The sequence below is a fragment of the Hemitrygon akajei genome, chromosome 1 (genome assembly GCF_048418815.1).
Source record: "Hemitrygon akajei chromosome 1, sHemAka1.3, whole genome shotgun sequence".
NCBI lineage: Eukaryota > Metazoa > Chordata > Chondrichthyes > Myliobatiformes > Dasyatidae > Hemitrygon > Hemitrygon akajei.
Genome location: NC_133124.1, coordinates 112,315,916 through 112,337,856, shown reverse-complemented (window position 1 = coordinate 112,337,856; position 21,941 = coordinate 112,315,916). Strand labels below are relative to the sequence as shown.

Below are 21,941 nucleotides of genomic sequence, written 5' to 3'. Positions count from 1 at the left end.
AAGAGTGAAAGCAAGTCAGATTTCAGAAACAGAGAACATTGGGGAAGGATGGGGTAGAACACAGGGAATACCTCTAATAGGTTGAGACAAGGTAACAGAATCAAAAAGTTTCAGTTTCAGTGTTATGTATTGTTAATTGCTGATCCATGGGACATGTCAGCAGGCTGGACTAACTAACTGAAAGAGAGAAACAGATGGATGACAGGTAGAAATGCCAGTTCAGATGCAGACAGAAAGAAAGAGCGGGTTACCCAAAGTGGGAGTATTCAATATTTAGTCTAGATGGCTACAAAGTGACCAAGTGGAGGATGAGGTGTTGTTCCCACTCAGGCTTGTGCTGATTTAGTCTGTAGTACTGTAGGAGTTTGCAGACAGATGGGTCAGTGGAACTGAGAGGGAATGAAAGGGGAAGGGATCAAACCTGTAGGCCAGAAGGCTGCACAACATAAGATTGACGAAGCATAAACTGATTCAGACTGAGAAAGTCATTTGGTCACACTTTATTAGAGCTATTCCTTTATTCTACCTATCACTCTCCCGCATTTTTTTTTGGAAAATTGGCCCTGAAATGTTAAACCTGCTACTCTTTCCATTAATGTTGCCCGAAATGCTGAGTGTTTCCAGCAATATCTTTTTTTAATTTGGATTTCCAGCATCTGAAGTTTTCTGTTTTTCATTAATTATTCTACATACTTTGTTCAACATAACACAGTGGTTTTTTTTGTTTTAATTTATAGGCCATTCGAGGTGCTGGGCACTATGTTTATGCTGATCAACCAGAAGACTTCAATCAAACAGTACTGAGAATCTGCAGTACTGTAGATTAGTGATCAGCCAGGATTGGGAATGTGCGGTACTGCAGTAACATGTAGTTTAGGCAGCGCTGGATACCTAATGGACTAATAATTGGGGGGTACTAGAAATCTACAGTATTGTACATTAATAGATTCTACTGGGAATTTTGCAGTCCTGTAGATCAATAATCAGGCAGCAGTGGATATTTACTGTATCGTAGGCAGTACAGCAAATCTTCTGTACTGCTCATTAGCAATTCAACAGCACCGGATATCTACAGTATTGCACATCAGCTACACTGAATATCTTCAGTACTGTTGATTAACTTATACATTTTTAATTCAAAATGTAATAAATGCAAACAAAATTAATATAAAATATTTTAGTTTAGAATGAAAAGTAAAATACAAGGAGGAACTTTGGAATTGGCAATCTAAGACTATGGCAGTACATTCTGTGTTTGGTAAAAATCAGTGAACCTTTTTAGTATTACTATACCAAATTTTATTCTTGATTGCTTCTACCACAAAGTATTATTTTGTGCAATATTATTACTGATAAATCATAACTAATAACTATTTAATATATTTGCATCATTTCAGTTCAAAGTGATTATAAAGATATTTGTTTTGATGGAAAATATAAACACCATTGAAAAATGCTAATTGAAATTGGCACTTAACCATAATTTGGGTGATTATTTTTGAAGCTTGTTTTTCACTTCTGTTATATTCATTTACTGTATGTTTTTTCTTATATTCTTATATTAGCTGCACTCCAGAAAGTACTTGTGAAATACTCATACACCTTAAGATTCATGGTAAATTGCTGTATTAGTGCTACATTTTCCTATCTTTATTCAAAAATTATTCAGTCCTCTGTACCAGAGATTTAAGATTATAAGACATAAGAGCAGAATTAGGCCATTCAGCTCCGCCATTCCATCATGGCTGATTTCTTTTCCCTCTCAACCCCATTTTCCCTATTACCTTTGATGCCCTGACTAATCAAGGACCTATCAACCTCCAATGCATCCATACCCAATGCCTTGGCCTTCACAGCCATCTTCAGCAATGAAATTCACAGATTCACTATCATCTGGCTAAAGAAATTCCTTCTCATCTCTGTTCTAAAAACAAGTCCCTCTATTCTGAGGTTGTGCCATCTGGTCTTAGACTCCCCCACTACAGCAAACAGCCACTCTATGTAGGCCTTTCAGTATTTGATAGGTTCAATGAGATTGCCCTTCATTCTTCTAAACTCATCAAATGCACCTCATAAGTTAACTCTTTCATTCCTGGAATCATTCTTATAACCCTCATCTGGATCTTCTCCAATGCCAGCACATCTGTTTTTAGCTGCTCACAATACTCCCAAGTGATGTCTGACCAATGCCTCAGTACTGAAGCCTCAGTAATATACCCTTGCTCTTATATTCTGCTTCTCTTGAAATGAATGCTAACATTGCATTTGCCTTTTTTATCACTGACTCAACCTGCAAGATGACCTTTAGGAAATCCTGCACAAGGACTTCCATGTCCCTTTGTACGTCTCATTTCTGAATTTTCTTCCCATTTAGAAAATAGTCTTTATTCCTTCTACCAAAGTAGGGGCTCTCCCTGCATCTCCACCTATTGTTGTATTGTCCACAAACTTGGCTACAAAGCCATTAATTCTGACATATTACTTGAAAAGAAGCAGTCCCAACACTGACCCCTACAGAAAACTACTTGGTACCAACAGTAAACCTACTCATCAGAAAGCTCGGTAAAACATTGAGTGAGGCTAGGGTAAACCAAGTGAAGCCAATCAGATGTCCCCTTTGTCCAATCTATCTCCTCCGCACCCAGTTGTCTTAGCTTTGCTCCTTCCCAGTTCTAACTGAAGGTTCTCGGACTTGAAAAGATCTCTATTTTGGGTCCCGCAGATGCCTCCTGACCTACTGACTGTGTCCAGCATTTACCGTTCAGTTATTATTGCAGGAAAGTCTCTGAGTCCCACATGTAGGCTGCGGGCAGGAAGTGGGTAGGGGAAAGTAGGTGAGCAAAGCACCAGGACTGCTCGGTGTGATCATTGCTTGTGGATATTCTGCAGCTTGTATGGATTCTTATCCCAGATGTGACCTGAACTTCAGACCCCAACCTCAGATCTGACTAAATCCGTGCTGCAATGCTCCACTCCTATCTGCTGCCAATGTCCAGAAATCTTTGTTGCAGGAAGAATTGTGCATTGGTACTTTCATTTGTTGCCTTTTTAAATGACAGTTTATTAACATAAGAGTATTGGATCCATAAACAGAACAGAACTTTAAATCATATAAGACATGCAACAACAGTATAACATACCAAGGGCATATTAGTATAACATGGAAGAAGATAAATAGCAGTATTTTTCATCTCATGGACATAATGTTGCACACACACTTGTCCTAAACTAATTCTTCAGCAGGTTTAAGTAGTTACACAGCTTTGTCACATTCATTGAAATAGGTGACACAAGAATGCACTACTGTTGGTTAGGAAATATCCAGAGGATCCCAAGCCTATTTCCATTGTAAACCAGTTCTTTGGGTTATAATGGCTGTGGAACAAGTCTAAATGATAATTATATAGAACAGTAATACATTATGGAATCTGTATATATGTTACATAAATATTTTTATTATTCTAAGCTTTATACATGCAGTTTCATAAAAAAGTAAATGTCAAAACATTATGCTTACATGTTGCCCACTGAATATTTGCTGGTTCCCAGAGAAGTATTGCTATTTGTCCCACTTCCTCTCTCATTTCCCTGTTTCCCTGCAACCAATTCTATCTTAGGTGTCCAGTAACTCCCCTTTTGGCACTTAACTACACCAAAGGGCAATTGCAGTCATCAGAAATTGTCTTTGGGGATGTGGAAGGAATCTGGAGCACCCAAAGGAAACCATGTGATCATGGAAGGAATGTGTATTCTGTAAGTAGATAGAATACGAGATGAGGTTTGAACCCAAGTCATGAGAGATGAGGTGCTAGGTGCACAACCATGATACTAAGTGAAGGATAACAGCAACATAGTGGTAATATCACTAGATTAATAGCCAGAACACTGGATTATTTATCTAGAGCCGTGAATTCAAATCACACTATGACAGCTAAGGAATTTAAATAAATCTGAATATGCATTAATAAAATCTAGTCTCAGTAATGGCAGCTATAAAACTGTTGTTCTCTCATTGAAAGTACTTAGAATCCCCATCATGGAAGGAAATCTACTGTCCTTACCTGGTCTCAACAAAATGTGTCTTCAGGCCCACCAATGTGCATGACCCTTAGCTACCTTTTAGGGGTAGTTATAAATTCCAGCAGCACCACTAATATCCACATCCAGCGAATGAACAAATAAAATAATGAATCTTTAACTCCGTGTACACTTGTGTGTACGTAGACTTAGGAAAGTGTTACATACGTATTTTCTTTTAAGCTTGCAAAGACGTGCTCAACAGACTAGAATATTTGCAACTCTTTATTAACGTGCTCAGGATCCATTCTCAAGAACTTGCAAAATGAATATTTTAACAGCTATTTTGGTTTTTTTTCCCTTTTAAAATGCTATCTATATTTCTGAGGTGGGAATGGAAATGGTGTAGTGATGAGATGGTAAATGTGTTACAGTGAACAAATGCTGCATCAGAGAAGGTAGGTCATTTAAGTGAGACTGCATAACCTGCAGAGACCTGCTACATGATTCCCAATCTTCCTAGTGTGCAGCTGTAAATATCAGCCCTTGGGAAACAACAGCAACAACCTACAGCCCAGCTTTTGGAGGGTGCCTGTAAGACCTTGCATTTACAGGGGCATTAGAAACATCAGTTTATAAAGAAAATTGCCTTTTTATTGATGGCCTTTAACAGCTTGCTTGTCAGGACCACCTTTGATTCGGCCAATGACAGTGGTGACACATCAGCATCTAGGAGGGAGATTGAAAATCTGGTTGAGTGGTACCACAACAATAACATCTCACTCAACGTCAGCAAGACCAAGGAGATAGTTACTGACTTCAGGAGGAGGAAGCTGGAGGTCAATGGGCCAGTCCTCATCGGGAAATCGGATGTGGAGAGGATCAGCAACTTTAAATTACTTGGCAAACTTAAGTATGGCATTGGATTTGTGCTTTGCCTCAGAGTCATAAATATAAAGTGAGTAGAGCAGGGTTGTAAGCAAACAGACTTGTGGTACACCTGTGCTGAGGGAGGTTGTGGAGAAGATGTTGTTGCCAGTCCAAACTGACTGGGGTCTGCAAGTGAGGAAATTGAGGATCCAGTTGCACAGGGAGGTATTGAGGCCTGGGTCTTAAAGCTTATTGATTAGTTTTGAGGAGATTATAGTGTTGAATGTCACACAGTGGTCAATGAAGAGCATCTTGATGTATGCATCTTTGCTGTCCATATGCTCCAAGTGTGAGTGTAGAGTCAATGAAATGGCGTCTTCTGTTCACCTGCTGTGATGATAGACAAATTGGAGTCACGTCTCAGGCAAGAGTTGATATGTTTCATAACCAGCCTCTCAAAGCACTTCATCACAGTGGATGTAAGTGCTACTGGATGATAATTATTGAGGCAGGTTATCATGTTCTTCACACCAGTATTATTGAAGCCTGCATGAAGCAAGTGAGTACCTTAAACTGCCAAAGTGAGAGATTAAAGATATCAGTGAACATTCCAGCCTGTTGATCAGCACAGGTCATTAGTACTCAGACACAATGTGGACTGGATGGTTTCTGTGGGTTCACCCTCCTGAAGGATGCTCTCATGTTGGCCTCAGAGACTGAAATCACAGGGTCAGTGGGGGCTGTGGGAACTTGCGAAGGTGTCCCCATGTTTTCATGGTCATAGTAAGCATAAAAGGCATTGAGCTCATCTGGGAACTGTCACCTATGTTGCTTAATTTCACCTTGTAGGGGGTGATAACATTCACATATTAAAATCCTTAAAGAGATGTCTTTTAAAAATGATAGATGGGAAAGTTTAAATAGTCCTTTAAAAAGAGAAATCTTAAAGTGAAATTCTTTAAAAGAGATAAATGGAAAGGTTTAGGGAGGGCATTTCCCATCTTAGAATCCAGATAGTTGCTGAACAGAAACAAGATTATATAGGTATGTGTTTTAATCATTCAAGCAAGTTGAATTCAGAATATATTGTACATACTTGCCAAACAACCTTACAACTCTTCCCAAATAAGCCATTACTGCGCTTCCCTGGCACACGATTATACATGTTTTCAGCCTTGCTGTGAAATCCTTCATCAGTACATGCAGATTTCACTCTTTTCCACAGCAGCAGGAGAATTGGAATCTAAGGCTTATACAGATTTGAGTTATTTGGCTAAAGAACCAGAGGTGTCTTGAGAGTTGTGATCTGAAATCCACTGTCTGAAAGAGCAGTGGAAGCAGATCAGTAAGAGCTTCCAAAGGAAATTGCACAGCCAGTTACATGTTGACAATGCAATGAGAAAAGAGCAGGAGAGAGGGATTAATTGGTAGCTCTGCCAAAGATTCAGCACTAGTACAATGGGCCCAAATTACTCTCTGTCTTGGAGCATTGGATATTCACCTTAAATATGTACTATTTGTCTGAGTGCTTAAAGCATGCTTAATGAAGATTTCCTCAGAGTATTCCAAACTGCAGCCTACATTCTTTGTGAACTTTCTTCATTTAATTTTACACGTAAGACACAGACGAAACCTTCCATTCATTATCAATGTGTCCTTGAACAGCTTAGCAAGAGCTTGTTTTTTTTCCCCTGCTAAGGTTTTGAGTTTTCCACATTACTATTCTTGCTGTAGCTTTTGCTAAGCCAAGTCAATGGATGCAGTTAGTTGAGCCTTGATCATGTTCCTGGAAAGGGCCAACAAAAGCCAAAGTTGGATTTGAGGTCTTATATTTCTAAAATGGTGAATTACTGAAGCTATTCACTTATCATACTAGTTTTAAATTTTAGTGATGATCCTTAAGATAGGTGTTAGAAGGGATATTAAGACAGTTGGACTTCACTCAGCGAGAAGGTAGAAGGAAGGAGCAGAGAAAGGTAACTCCTCATTGCTTTAGTTCCACAAAAAAAGTTTTATTTAAATATTTATAATAATTGCAGGATTAGTGCAGATTTCTGAGCCCAGATCATTGCGGGAACATCAGCTTTTAAAGGAGTTTTTCATAAACTCCAGCATTATCATGTTTTAGTGGCCTGAAGCCTATTTTTAAGGGTCCTCTGTTTATTGGTTGGCTGGGGCACGGCTATCCCACTGCTAAACTGCATAGTACTTGCTAATATCCAATATTGTGAAATAACCAGAATTACAGATGGTGTGATAGATTGATACTCTGTATAAATTCATTACCACTATTAATATCCGTGCTTCACCCTCCTTTGACAATCTCCCCAAGAAATTGCAACGTTGACAACCAATTGGCCAAAGAGAACGTCAGGTTATAATGAGAAATTCCAGGTTGACTGACCTTTTGAAATGTCTGTATTTTTGAGGTGGTACTAATTTTTAAACAATTATTGGATTGCCTGTGCATTGTTGAATATGTTCATACCTTTGCAAATCTGTGCTTCAGTTTTGAAATTCAACGTAAAATTTTCAGGTACAACCAAGATTTTTATTAATCCTTGTTTTAAAAGAATTGCAAGGTAATTCAGAGACCAGTTCAGAAAGATATGGGCAGCTATAGGGAGAGCGATCCAGAGCCTGGACAAATGGAAGTGAGACCAACCATGGTGGCCCTGAATGTGGAGAGTGATAAGAGAAAAAGCAAACAGTGGGAGAATACTCGATCATTCTGGATGACATTTGATAGAGGAAAGTGGCACATGGAATCATTTAGTTAGACTAACAGAAATGGCAGTCAGTGTCAGATACCTTCACATTAGCAGCTCTCCAGATCTGAGGGATTATTGATAGCTCATCCTGGTAAAGCTACCAGTGTAATGGTTTCAAGTAACGGGTTGAGATAGCTGACTAGCAAATACATGCATGCCTTGGGGAAAAAAAACCCAAAGATTGACCAGTTGGGAGCTTAAAATTAAAGAAATGGAAAGGAGCATCTTCCCCAATAGATGCGGGATTGGTACACGTGTTTGATCAGGGAGTAGGTGATGGGGTCGGAAAGGTCTGGCATTCAGACCATTCCCAAATTTGCATTACCTATCCTGAATGGAGGATTGGTTCCATACTTGAATTTGTGGATTAATATTCAAATTCATTGGTCAAATCAGCACTGGCAGAGTTCTGAATTTGTTCTGATTGAGTTCCAGTAAGGAATTTAGTTGCTGAATTTTGAACAATGCAATTGCGCCCATGCGTTTGGTTAGAAGCTGTGTAATACTTCACGCTGTCCCATCAGAACAATACAGAACGCAATCCATTCAAAGGGAAAATCAGATTGTTTCTCTGTACCTTTAACACATGCATTTATTGATCTGAATTGACATATCAGCCTGAAAATTCATCTTAATGACAATTTTCTCTTTTATTTCTATAAATAAATTTAAATTATTTCATAAGTGCTTTTCCCTTTTCGCTTTCCCTATTTGAATGTCAATAAAGACTCAGGATCTGAGGATGCTCTGCATTACTGAAGTCAACACATGTCACACTAGTGACTAAAAACTCTTAACTGTGAAAGACTGATAATGACTACTCATCTGCCTCTCAGCTCCCCTGGAAACAGAAACATTTCTGGCAAAGAGTGCAATCAATACGATTTTTGTTGGATAAGGATACAAAGGAAAAGGATCAAAGAAAGGCAATTAAGGTGCAGATCCGCAATAATCTGATTGGCAGAGCAAACTCTAGGGGCTTATACGCTGTAGAGATGCTGACTGACATGCTGTAGTTTGAGTGCAATTTGTTGTGTATTGCTTTGGATGATTTCCAATATTTGGATTTTTTTCCTTTATTATTTCCATTGTTATCTAAATTTGTTATTTCCAAACATATTCATGTTTGGCGTAAAAGAGACTGCTTGTTCAATTGAGATCTAGTGACTCCCAATGACGTATTTTGTGCATGACAGAGAAGAGATTGACACTTACAACTATGTTTTAACCGTGAGATTTGTTAAGTCAGTCAGAGCATCTTTAAGTAGAGCATCAATGAATATAAACCAACAAGATGTTTATTGATGTCTGGTACTAATACAGCATACATCATTCACACTTGCATTGGACAAGTGTTGTTTTTCCTTTGTTTAAGAAGGGCAACAGGGACAAATGAGGAAATTATAGGGGTGAGTCTAACATCAGTGGTAGGGAAATAAATGGAGAAGATCCTTAGGACAAATTCTACTCATATTTGGAAAAGCATAGACTTACTATACATAGACAGTATTGCTGTGTGTGAGGGAAAGCTTGTGACATAAATTAGACTGAGTCTTTTTGAGGGAGTGATGAAGATGATTGATGAGGATAGAGCAGTAGATGTTGTTTACATGAACCTTAATAAAACTTTTGAGAAGGTCCCCTCATAGTAAGCTGGCCCAGACAATTAAGTCACATGGGATTCACATTGCGATGATAAATTGTGCTCAAAGTTGGCTTGGTAATAGAAAATAAAGTGTAGTAGTAAAGGGCTGTTTCCCCTGACTGGAGGTCAGTGACCAGCAGTTTTCTGCAAGGATGGCTGCAGGGTTTGTTATCCAAATATACATTGATCAGAATGAAAATGGTTGATGGCCTCACTAGTAAGCTTGCAGATGACCCAAAAATGTTGGAGGTGTGCATAATGACCAAGATTGTCAAAGAATACAGCAGGATAAAGCTGCTTAGTTACAAATTTTGGTGGAGAAATAACAGAGTGAATTTAATCTGGAGAAGTGCGGGTGGGGCAATGCATTTTGTGACATCAAATACAAGAGGAAATTATACAGCAAGTAGCAGAATTCTTTGGAGCATTGATATACAGAGGGATCTTGGAATGCAAGTCCGTAGCTCCCTGAAAGTAACAGTACAAGTGGATAGGGTGATAAAGAAGGTATACAGCATACTTCCTTTACTGGTTGGGGCAGCGAGTATACAAGTTGGGAAGTTGTAGCTGGTTAAAAGTTTTCGTAGGGCATTTGACAAATTTCTGCATGGCAGGCTCATTCAGAAAGTCGGGAGGCGTGGGATCCATGCAAAACTGGCTGCGTGGATACGGAGTTGGTAGGAATAAAGGAGCTTGTCTGTAGAAGGCAGAGGGTGGTAGTAGATGGAGGTTGGCATCCAGTGGTGTTCAGAGGAATCTTTTCTGGGACCCTTGCTCTTTGTGATTTTTATAAATGACTTGGATGATGAAGTGGAAGTGTGGATTAGTAAGTTTTCGGAAGACAAAGGTTGATGGAATTATGGATTATGTAGAAGGTTGGTGTACGTTACAACAGGACATTGACAGGATGGGGAGCTGGGCTGAAAAGTGGCAGATGGAATTCAATCCAGAAAAGTGTGAAAAGATTCACTTTGGAAGGTTAAACTTGATGCAGGACACAAGGTTAATGACAGAACTCTTAGCAGTGTGGCTCTTGGGGTCCATGTCGATCGATCCTTCAAAGCTGCTGCACAGGTTGATAGGGTGGTTAATAAGGTGTTGGCCTTCATTAGTTGAGGGATTGAGTTCAGGAGATGCAAGGTGATGTGTAGTTCTTTAAAATTCTGTCTAGACCACACGTGTGTTCAGTTCTGGTTTGCTTCATTATAGGAAGGATGTGCAAGCTTTAGAGGGGGTGTAGAGGAGATTTACCAGGATGCTGCCTGAATTAGAGAGCATGTTTTATGAGGAAAGGTTGAGCAAGCTAGGGTTTTTTTTGCCTTTGCAATGAAGGAGGATGAGAAGAGACTTGATAGAGGTGTATACAATGGTAAGGGACATGATATAGTGGACAGCCAGCACCTTTCTCCAAGGTCTCAATGGTTAATATGAGAGGACATATTTTTAAGGTGATTAGAGAAAAGGATAAGAGGGGGTGTTAGAGGTAGGTTTTTACATAGAGTATTAAGTGCATGAAATGCACGTGCAGGGTTGGTGTTAGAGACGTTGGTGGCAGGGTTGGTGTTAGAGACGTTGGTGACATTTAAGAGACTTTTAGACAGGCATGTGGATGAAGAAAAGGAGGACTAGGTAGAAGGGAAGGGTTAGATTGATTGTCTTGGAGTAGGTTAAAATGACAGCACAACATTATGGACCAAAGGACTTGTACTGTGCTGTACTGTTCAATGTTCTGAAACTTCGGTTAGGCCACACAGAGTATTGTGTGTGCAGCTCTGTGTTCCGTACAATCGGCAGGGTGTGGCTGTTTTGGAGTGAGTACAGAGGAAAGAGATTTTGTCCAAGATTTTATCAGGATTGGTGTATATTAGCTATAGGGGTGGACAAACATGGATGGTTTTCTCTTGAGTGTTAGAGGGGTAACCTGACCAATATATAATATTATGAGAAGCATAAATAGTCATTTCCCCCCACAATGGAAATGTCAAATACCAGGCAGCGTATGAAGAAAAGTTAGAAAAGATTCCTGGGGCAAGTCTTATAAAGAGGGGTATGTACCTGGAATGTGTTGAATGGGGAGGTAACAGAAGCTGATATGATAACAAAGTTTCAGAAGCATGTAATTAGGCAGAGAATAGAGGGATATGTTTCGATAGGTATCCAGGTTGTCATGGGTGTGCTAGGCCAGAGGGTGTTCTATTCCTCCAACATACAATTGTGCTAACCATCTACCGGTACCAGCTGCAGTACAATGTGCAACACTGTGCACCATCAGGAGTTACACAAGGCATTAATAACAACACAATACTGTACGTTGGAAATGTGTAGCAGATCGGGCAGCATCTGTGGAAAGAGAACATTTCAGTTTCATTTATCAGAACTGGGAGAGAGAGGAAAAATAAATTAGTTCTTTGGTAATGGAGTTGGTGGGTGAATAGAACAACAGATGACTTAATGTGGCAGTTAAGTAACAGTTAAAACCAGATTAAGCATCTTTATGTATGTAATGTGGTGCTAATGTTTTAGGCCACACTTACTCAACAATGACCTAATCAGCACTGCCCCATTTACTAGAGCAGATGTCTCCAGAACTCAACACAAACTTGGACCAAAAAGGTGACTTCTAGAGTGAAATGGAAGTGACTGCCCTTGACCTCAAGGTAACATTTGATCAGTTGCCATTAAAGCAGGTCAATGGAAATCAAAGCCAATGGCTGACTGGCTCAAAGGAATTTGTCCTTACCTACCACCCCATGAACGTCCGCATTTAACACATTATCCTCTGCAACTTCTGCCATCTCCAAAGAGATACTACCACATCTTTACCTCCCTCCTACCTCTGCTTTCTGCAGGGATTGCTTCTTCCATGATTCCCTTGTCCATTCATCCCTTCAAGCAGCCTAAGTGCTACACCTGCCCATTCACCTCCTCCCTCACCTCCAGTCAGGGCCCCAAACAGTCCTTCTGTGTGAGGCAACACTTCACCTGTGCATCTGCTGAGGCCGTCTATTGTGTCTGGTGTTCCTGATGCAGCCTCCTCTACATTGATAAGACCCGTTGTAAATTGGGGACTGCTTTGTTGAGCATGTCCACTCCATTTGCCAAAAACAGAGCTTCCCAGTGGCCAAACATTTTAATTCCCATTCCCGTTCTGACATGTAGGTGCATGTCCTCCTCTTCTGCCACGATGAGGGGTGGGGGTGCAACACCTTGTATTCTGTCTGGGTGCCTCCAACCTAATGACATGATATCAATTTCTCCATCTGGTTGAAAGACGTTTTCCCTCCCTTGCAACACACAAAATACTGGAGGAACTCAGCAGGTCCGGCAGCATCTATGGAAATGAATAAACAGTCGATGTTTCAGGCTGAGACCCTTCTTCAGGACTGAGAAGGATGAGGAAAGATGCCAGAATAATATGGTGGGGGAGGGGAAGGAGGCCAGCTGGAAGGTGATAGGTGAAGCCAGGTGGATGGGAAAGGTCAAGGGCTGAGAAGACAGAATCTGATAGAAGAGGAGAGGGGACCAGAAGAGAAAGGGAAGGAGACAGGGACCCAGAGAGACTGTTTATCCATTTCCATAGATGCTGCCTGACTTGCTGAGTTCCTCCAGCATTTTGTGTGTGTTGCAAAGGTTGTAGTTGTTGGTGGTCAATCTTCCAAGCTCTGGGACATCACTGCAGGATGGTGCATCAGGGCAGTGTATGACGCCCAAACATCTTCAGCCGCTTTATTAATGATCTTCCTTCCATCGTAAGATTAGAAGTGGGGATGTTTGTTGATGTTGCAGGATGCTCAATTCTATTTTCAGCTCCTGAACAAATGCACCTCCTATGCCTGTGTTCAACATCCAGGCTGTGAAAGTGCCAAGCATCAGCCATCTCCAACAGAGAAACTCTGACCATTTAAAATTGACATTCAGTAGCATTACCATTACTGAATGCCAATTATCAGTACCCTGTAGGTCACCAGTGTCAGAAACTCAGTAGGATCTGCCACATAAACACTGCTGGTGCAAGAGAAGTTGAGTGGCTGGATATGTGCAGTCTCTTCCTTACCCCCAAGGTCATTCTAACTGTCTCCAAGCACAAATCCAGAACGTGATGGAATACTCACTATTTGCCTGGATGAGTGCAATGCCAACAACTCTCAAGATGGTGGGCACCATCCAGGATTGCAGAATTAAGTGAATGTACTTGAATGTACTCCATAAACTATATAGATCACCCCATCCTCCACTACCAGTGCAGATTAACTGTAGTATGTACCATCTACAAAATGACCTGCAGTTACTTGCTCAGATTATTCCAACAGCACCTCCCAAATCTGTAAGAACAAGGTGAGCAGACATATAGAAAGAATGCTGGCTTGCTTCAAATTGGGTAAATATATTGCTGGTCTTTTGTCTGCTGGGTCTAAATCTGGAAGTGCCTCTCTAGCACCGCAGGAGAACCTTCAAGAGAAGGGCTGTTGTGATTCAAGAAGGCAGTTCACCATTGCCTTCAGAGGGGAAGTATGTATAGGCAATACATGGCATTTTGCCAGTGATGCCCAGATCCTGAAAATGAGCATAATGGCTGTCTCTTCTGTCTCTCCCCTGCAGCAAACTATCAGTCCAATTAAAGCTTTTGTTTTAAAAGGGAAGTTTCTGAATCTGTGCTGGAGCCAAGCTACCATTTGACCTGGTGCCAGGTTCCAAGGTTTGTTTAATGCAGGGCAACAAAGAGCATTTGGTTTGCTGTGCCAAGTCTAAGTGTTTGAGTCAGAGCATTGCCATTTATGGAAAATGAATCCAATAACTTGGAAGTAGCAAAAATATTATTCTGAGAAAAATTATAATTCATGGACACATTGTAGTATCCTGCAAAATGAAAGATAATATCAGTTTTAGATTTACTTTTAATATAATGATGAATTCAATATGATAGAGATTTACAATGTATTTCTGAAAAGTTCACTGGTTAAAGAGTCATGGGGAGCCACTTAAATCTTAGTTGAAAAGTTTTGGTTCAAATTGTGAACTCATCACTTTCGTTATTTATGTTAGTTACTGAGACAATAATGTCAGGGTGATTCCTCCTGGAAAACTGATTTCCTACAATAAAGATTGCAGCTTTTACAATGAAAACCTCATGGACTTGGCGTCACTTTTTGTTCTCGTTCTACCAGATCAAGTTGAAATGTTACTCTTGAGCTCCCACTATTCTTTTACCCTATTTCATTTAATTCACTCACAGATTTTTGTTCCTTTCACCAGTCTCTTCCTGTTCCTCGGTTGTGAATCATTTTGTTTGAAATTGTAAAAGGTACACATTTAGAGTTGGCTGATAGAATAAACAGGGATTGAGGAAGCTGACGATAGTCTGCTCTATGGTAGTTTCCTAGTGTCTCCGCAATATTCATTCACCTGAGTGTTCCACTGGAGGATTTGCAAATCAGCCAACTTCAGCCTCACCAACACAGCACTCTTCTTACTCTCCCTTCTACCCCTGTTCAAAACAAGGTAGCCAAGGCCTCAAATTTTGAGTAACTGATTAATTTGCTGGACACGCAATAGAAAATTGTGGCCGCCACAGTAGTGTAGTGGTTAGTGTGAGGCTATTACAGCTTGGGCCGTTTCAGAATTCAGTTTCAGTGCCACTTGTAAGGAGTCTGTTAATTCTCCCCATAGAATGTTTCCTGGTTGCTCTGGTTTCCTCCCACAGTCCAAGGAGTTGGAAGTTTCATTGCTTTGCTCTCTCTCAGAATGCTCACTTGACCAAAGTGATAGGCTGCTTTTTTAAAAGGGGAACTGATCATCTTTAGAGATCACACGCCGTTCTATGCTCATGCCACCCAGTCCCACAGACAATGGGTCTGAAGCTCCACTGGCATGGTTCAGGAATATTGTTAAATTGCTATGTTGTGTTTCAGACGTGCAGTCAATCACTCATTGTTTGAGTCTGCTCTTGAGCACTTTACACAGTGGAAAAGAGTACTTTGCATTCAGTCATTCTGGTAGGAAACATGTTATGCAACTAGCTTTGAATTGGTTGTTAAATTTAGCAAACAGAAGACAGGCATTTATTATAATTACTCAAACTTCAGTTCCACTATTGGATTTAATCTGGTACATATAGGAGTCAAAGTATTCTGACCACTTCTTTTAATAATTCCTTATACACTGATCCTCCGAGTGGACCACAACCTAGTCGTGGTTTGGAGGCTTGCGTGCCTCGATGACCCAGAGAGGTATATTGGCTGGAGTCAGGGATTTGTGCTTTGGCTCTTCGTAGGTTCACCATGCCAAATAGGTCGAAGGGTAGAGGCCAGACTAAGAGTGGTCCACCAGTGCTTCAGGTTTGGGAGTTCAGCTCAAGGCTAACAACCCTGACTGATCAAACAAAACTGTTATGGAAGCAGCAATGAAGAATCTTTCTACATCTGAGTGAGATGGTATTCCTGAGTCTCCACCCAGGACTTGTGTGACTGACAGTAGTGAAAACCAAGAGGAAGCTACTGGCAAGACGAAGGAAGCCCTGAACACCCCCAGAGATGGAGGACCTTCACTGTGGCCCCAAACGCTAGGAGGGTAATAGGTTACTACTTACACACTGATGTTACCTCTAGTTCCACAAAAAGCCTTTCACTTCTGAGTTGCATGTTTTAGGCTTAGATTCAATATTGGAGAATTAAGATTCAAGTTTGTTTAATCTAATTTCTTGTACACAAGTGTCAGGAGAATGAAATAATAGTTACTGTGGATCCAATGTAGCTCAAAAACCCACAAAAGATAAAGAACAAGTAATAATAATAAAAAAAACACAATAAATATAAATAAAAAGATAGGTTGTATATAGATTGTATGCTCATAAAGAAACACTAGGCTGTACATAAGGTGACTAAGTGGTGTCAAGAAAACAACTTCTCCCTCAATGTCACAAAAACAAAGGAGCTGGTTGTGGATTCCAGGAGGAATGGAGACAGGCTAACCCCTATTGACATCAATAGATCTGGGGTTGAGAGGCTAAACAGCTTTGAAGTTCCTCAGCATACACATAGCCAAGGATCTTAAGTGGTCTGTACATACACAACGGCGCCTCTTTCACCTCAGACGGTTAAAGTTTGGTGGGGCCCCCCAAATCCTAAGAACTTTCTACAGGAGCACAATTGAGAGTCATCCTGACAGGCTGCATCACTGCCTGGTATGGGAACTGTACCTCCCTTAATTGCAGGACTCTGCAGAGAGTGGTGCAGACAGCCCAGCGCATCTGTAGTTGTGAACTTCCAATGATTCAGGATATTTACAAAGACAGGTGTGTATAAAGGGCCTGAAGGATTATTGGAGACCTGAGTTATCCCAACCACAAACTGTTCCAGCTGCTACCATCCGGAAAACGGTACTGCAGCATAAAAGCCAGGACCAACAGGCTCCGGGACAGCTTCTTCCACCAGGCCATCGGACTGATCAATACATGCTGACACAACTGTATTTCTATGTTATATTGACTGTCCTGTTGTACATACTATTTATTATAAATTACTATACATTGCACATTGCACATTTAGATGGAGATGTAATGTAAAGATTTTTATTCATGTATATGAAGGACGTAAGTAATAACATCAATTCAATTCAATAAAAGGAAATTATTAGTGGTGGAGCTACTAGGTGGAGGTGTTGATCAGACTTTCCACTTGGGGAAAGTAACTGTTTTTGAGTTTGGTGGTCCTGGTGTGGATGTTATGTCGCCTCCTCCCTGATGTGAGTGGGGAAACAGTCTGTAAGCAGGGTGGGTGGGATCCTTCATGATGTCACTGACCCTTCTCCAGCACTTTTCGGTAGATATGGCGGGTAGGTTTGACAACCCCTTATAGAGCCTTCCCGTCTGCCGCAGCACAATCTTCTTATCAAGTAGTGATGCAGCTTGCTAAGATGCTCTCTACTGCACATCTGTAGAATGAAGTGAGTATGGATGTGCGAAGTCTAGCTCTCTTCGGCCTCCTCAGAAAGCAGAGGCGTTGGTGAGCTTCCTTGACTGTGTGCAGTGTGTTTGTTCTGGGACCATGAGAGGCTGTGTGTGATGTGCACTCCCAAGAGTTTGAAACTGCTTGCAGTTCCCACTGCTGTGTGAGAGGGGTGTGAGTGATGCAAGTTCTCCTGAAGTCAATAACCATCTCCTTTGTCTTGTTGACATTAAGGAAGAGGTTAATTGCCCGGCACCAGGCCTCGCGCTCTTTCACCTCTTCAATGTTCTTCATCTCATTGTCATCAGTGATGAGCCCCAGCACTGTCACGTCATCAGCAAACTCATTCCTGAGACCTGAGCCCAAATTGACTGACAATCTGTTAATGTGGTACAGAGGGTAGCCCACACCATCAGGAGGTGCCCTTTCACAGACAGGAGGTGAAGGGAATCACGTGGGCTTTCCTTTGGTGCCCTACTCCTGAAAACGCACTGGAACAGATGATTAATATACTACAACAGCTGAGTACATGAGAGCTTGCTATGCACAAAAACAGCTACCAGACTTCCTACATCACAACAGTGACTACACTTTAAAAAGAATGTCACCGGTTGCAGTTAAGTTGTGTTATGGGCTGCCACTGTTTTGTAATCATGTGTGTTTCCTTACGACTCTGAAAAGTGGCTCTGGAATTGCCTGCTGTCCACTGATTATGTTCAAAATGCACTCCAGAGCACCTATCCAGTTCCAAGATAATCCTTCATGTAAATGACAGGCTGTGAGGTTGTCTGGGGATATCTAGTGCTCAGGAACATTGCTGAAAATCAATCAGACATCTGCAACTAATGCAGCTGAGTGTCTCCTCAGGAAGTATTAGCTTATTAGCCTCTGTTGCCAGGGAAGTTAAGATATCATTTATTATTGGTTCAATGTACAAAGGTTGCTGCCTGACAGGAATAGCAGAAATCAGGCTATCTGACGGCAGTAAGTAACCATTTATGATTCATTTTAAGGAACTCTGGACTACAAACAGCAGGGAATTCAGCCCCTCGAGGCAGCTCCAAAAGTTTGGACTTTGGAAGAGCTTGAGAAACTGAAAGCTTTCCATCACGTACTCCACCTTTCTGACAATAACTGTATCCTTTCAAATATCCAGTGATCTTAATCTTGGATACACTTGATGCTGAGATACCTCCTAGGATACGCTGGGACCCATCATCAGTGTTATCACCTGGGGTCATCAGGTGTTTTGGGACTTTCAGCATCAGGCGGCCCAGCCAGGGTTGATCAGGCCCTGGCTTGTCTCCCAGCAGCACTGGTCAATGGGTCACACCCCTAGATCGATGGCCACTTGGAGGCGCACTCAGCAGACGGTCCTGAAGGCTTCTTTCTTTGCCGCCATAATGCCCAGCAGAGAGTAGATTCTGCACAGCGAGCAGCCAGCAAAACTTCGACTCCCCACCTCTATAGGCTTGCAATGAGGCTCTTTTGGCATTAGGAAACAACCTTCTAGATTGTTCCAAACACCGGGCATCTCCAGCAGTGCATTACGCCCTCAGTACTGCTGCATTGCCATCCTGAAATACATGCTAAAATCAACTCGCAGCCTTCGACTTTGGAGGAAAGAAGTTCATCAAGCTGAGCCACAGATGATATCTAATACCGGAGAATTCTCATAACTACACCCTGGTAAATTAGAAGCTGCAACTCCCGAATTCTATGAGAAAAAGAAGTGGAAAATATTTCCTGCCGTCCTTGCCATGTTGCACCCAGATATAATTCAGTGAAATGCAAGATACAATCAAAAATACAAACAAGAAAGTACCCAGATAGCCAGCACTCTGATGACAACATTGCGGTAAAGAGTGGAAATTAACAGTTACTGCACACTGCAACGATGCAGAGTGTTCAATACTTTCCAGTTGCTATAAATTATTTATATCTCACGTCCATTTGGGTTGATGGAACACGAGAGACATGGTGAGAACACAGGCATTCAATTTTAGTCCGTTCACCACCAGCTGAGAGATCAAAGAAACCCAGTCAGGAATGGGTCTGGGAAATTTGGCAAGACCACTGATATTAAAGGGTTTCTACTTACTATTGATGATGAGAAATATCAATGTAGCTGAAATTTTCTTTCCGTTGCATTATCTAGAAGTTGCTCATTGCGGGTTTTGAGACGTTTATGTCAAGATGACGTACACTAAAGTGAACAGCACAAGTTTACAAGGTTATAAAGAGAATAAAATTATTCTGATTCTAATGAAGAGATAGAGTTGTTGTGCAATAAATATTATGCAGAAAATAACATTATTTAAACCACATATGGACTACTGTGTCAATTCAGGTCTCCATGAAGTAGAATTTTTTTTACCAGGACTGAGAGAATAGTGGAATATAAATGTAAAGGGAATAGAGATAATTCAAAAAAGTTCCCAAAATCTGACAGGATTGTTCTATTTTTCAAAGTCAGGAGGAATAGAAATTCTTCTCCACCCCCCCCCCCCCCCCAACCCGCAGGTCCTCCCTGTTCCACGTTCTACTTTGCTCTTAATCCAGTTTCTAGGGACCTCAGGCACAAGCCAGTTCAAGACATGACGTGTTAAAGACATATCTTACTCGGTTTATTCAACCTGATTTGGGAGTCTCTTACGTGGAATACAGTAATGTGCAGAAGTCTTAGGCACATGTAAAAAATTCTGTAAAGCAAAGAGCTTTCAAATAATGAGAAGTTTCTAAATATCAAAATATTTACTATAAAGAGCAGTAAACAGTAAAAAAAAAACTAAATCTAATCAATATCTGGAGTGACCACCCTTTACCTTTAAAACTGCATCAATTCTCTCAGGTACACTGTCGAGCAGTTTTACAAGAAAGTCGGCTGGTAGGTTGTACCAAGCATCTTGGAGAACTTGCCTCAGTTCCTCTGCAGAATTTGGCTGTCTCTCTTGCCTGTGTCTCACCAGGTAATCCCAGGAAGCTTCAATGATGTTGAAATCATGACTGTGTGGAGGCCATACCATCTGAAACCATGTAAAAAATTTAGAGTCCGTCAGACTTTTGCACAGTCCTGTAAATTGCAAGATAAAATCATTAAGTACAGCAGATGGAAACTACTTAGTAGGCAGACATCCTTCTAACAAAATTCCGTCATTAAATGTATCATTATCAATTGTTGCTGGTGCCTAGGGTTTATAGGCATTTTTTGTAATTATACTGGATTTACTGTGGAAACCAAATTTACCAAGACTAGAAAAAGCCAATTGTGGTGATGTAGGACTAGAAAAGGTAAAAGATGACTAATTTCTTATACTAAGTAGGGCCTAACCATAAAAGAAGCATCATGTAAAGTCCAGAAAGTCTCTTCTTTTCATAAATTAGTTGGAAGATTCATGATGGCTCAAAGCACAAGGAAGAACTCCATACTGCTCAATGATGGAATATATTTTTCGCACCTTGAGTGCAACTTCAATTCACAACTTTCTGACTCTGAAGCAAACATTCTACCCACTGAACCTAAGGCTGGCACAACGGAGAAATTAATCAAAGTGAAATCGAAATACAATTGGAAAAATTGAAGTGTATTGTCCTGCAGAAATAACAAGAGGCAGATTTGTCATCAATGTAATAGGTTTAAAAAAGATACAGATATTGTAAATGTTATGTTTTGTAACTCCAAAACATAAAAACTAATTGAAAGGAAAACAAGGGAGCCAGGAATACAAGTCTAACTTCTTTTTTACTTTAAGCAGGGCATGTATATATGATGTGGTGGCATGATGACAAATGCCAATCACTTATGATTACCGACAATCTACAGGTTTTTAAACAAAGAATGCTTAATCAGATAATATACTTACAATAATACTCAGACTTTACTGAAATATCAAATATACAATACTCTTCCCTGCTGAGCTATAAACAATCAACACAGAATGCATCTCACTGTTTTATGTATACTGTATACAGTTGTCCCTCTTTATCCACGGGAGATTGGTTCCAAGACCCCCCGCGGATACCAAAAATGGCGGATGCTCAAGTCTTTAGGACCCAGCGGAACCCCGGACTTTATTTAACATATCTCAGTGCGGTGGACATTAGGATCTGGCAGTGCAGCTCTGAATCCGCGGTGTTTCTGTTCACGAAAATAATCACGATCACGATTGAAAGTAAGGTGGAAGTAACAAAGCGATCGGAAAGAGGTGAAACACCATCGGTCATTGGAAAAGCGTTAGGCTACAGTCCGTCAACGATCGGAACAATTTTAATGGAGCATGTGAAAGGCCCTGCCCCGATGAAAGCTACAATTATTACTAAGCGACGCAGTGGTTTAATTATTGAAATACATATGTTTCTTAAGTGTTTTATATTCATCAAAAGGTAAAATATGTACTATATACTAAGAAAAACGTTTGACTAACTGACGCTAAATAATACCGGATGTACCTGTTCTGACTTCAAGTCCAACTAAAAGACAGACTCAGGAACAGAACTCGTTCATGCCCCGGGGACTGCCTGTACTTTTAAGTCATTTCTAGATTACTTATAATACCTAATATAACGTAAATGCTATGTAAATAGTTGTTATACTGTAATGACAAGAAAAAATAGTTTGTACGTGCTCAAATAACGAGTGCTGGAGAGAGAACTTACGGGTGTTCCCGATCCGCGGTTGGTTGATTCCGCGGATAA

General features: G+C 40.7%; 1 protein-coding gene across 2 annotated transcripts in view; it reads left to right on the top strand.

Moving 5' to 3' along the window:
• The window catches only part of abhd5a (abhydrolase domain containing 5, lysophosphatidic acid acyltransferase a), a 39,785-nt gene extending 25,358 nt beyond the window's left edge, over window positions 1-14,427 (top strand). For both annotated transcript variants that reach the window (XM_073050120.1, XM_073050111.1), the window contains exon 7: window positions 738-14,427. In XM_073050120.1, coding sequence (XP_072906221.1) covers window positions 738-827 — 90 coding nt within the window. In that variant the 3' untranslated portion in view covers window positions 828-14,427. The remainder of the gene's footprint in view (window positions 1-737) is intronic.
• The last annotated feature ends 7,514 nt before the right edge of the window (window positions 14,428-21,941 follow it).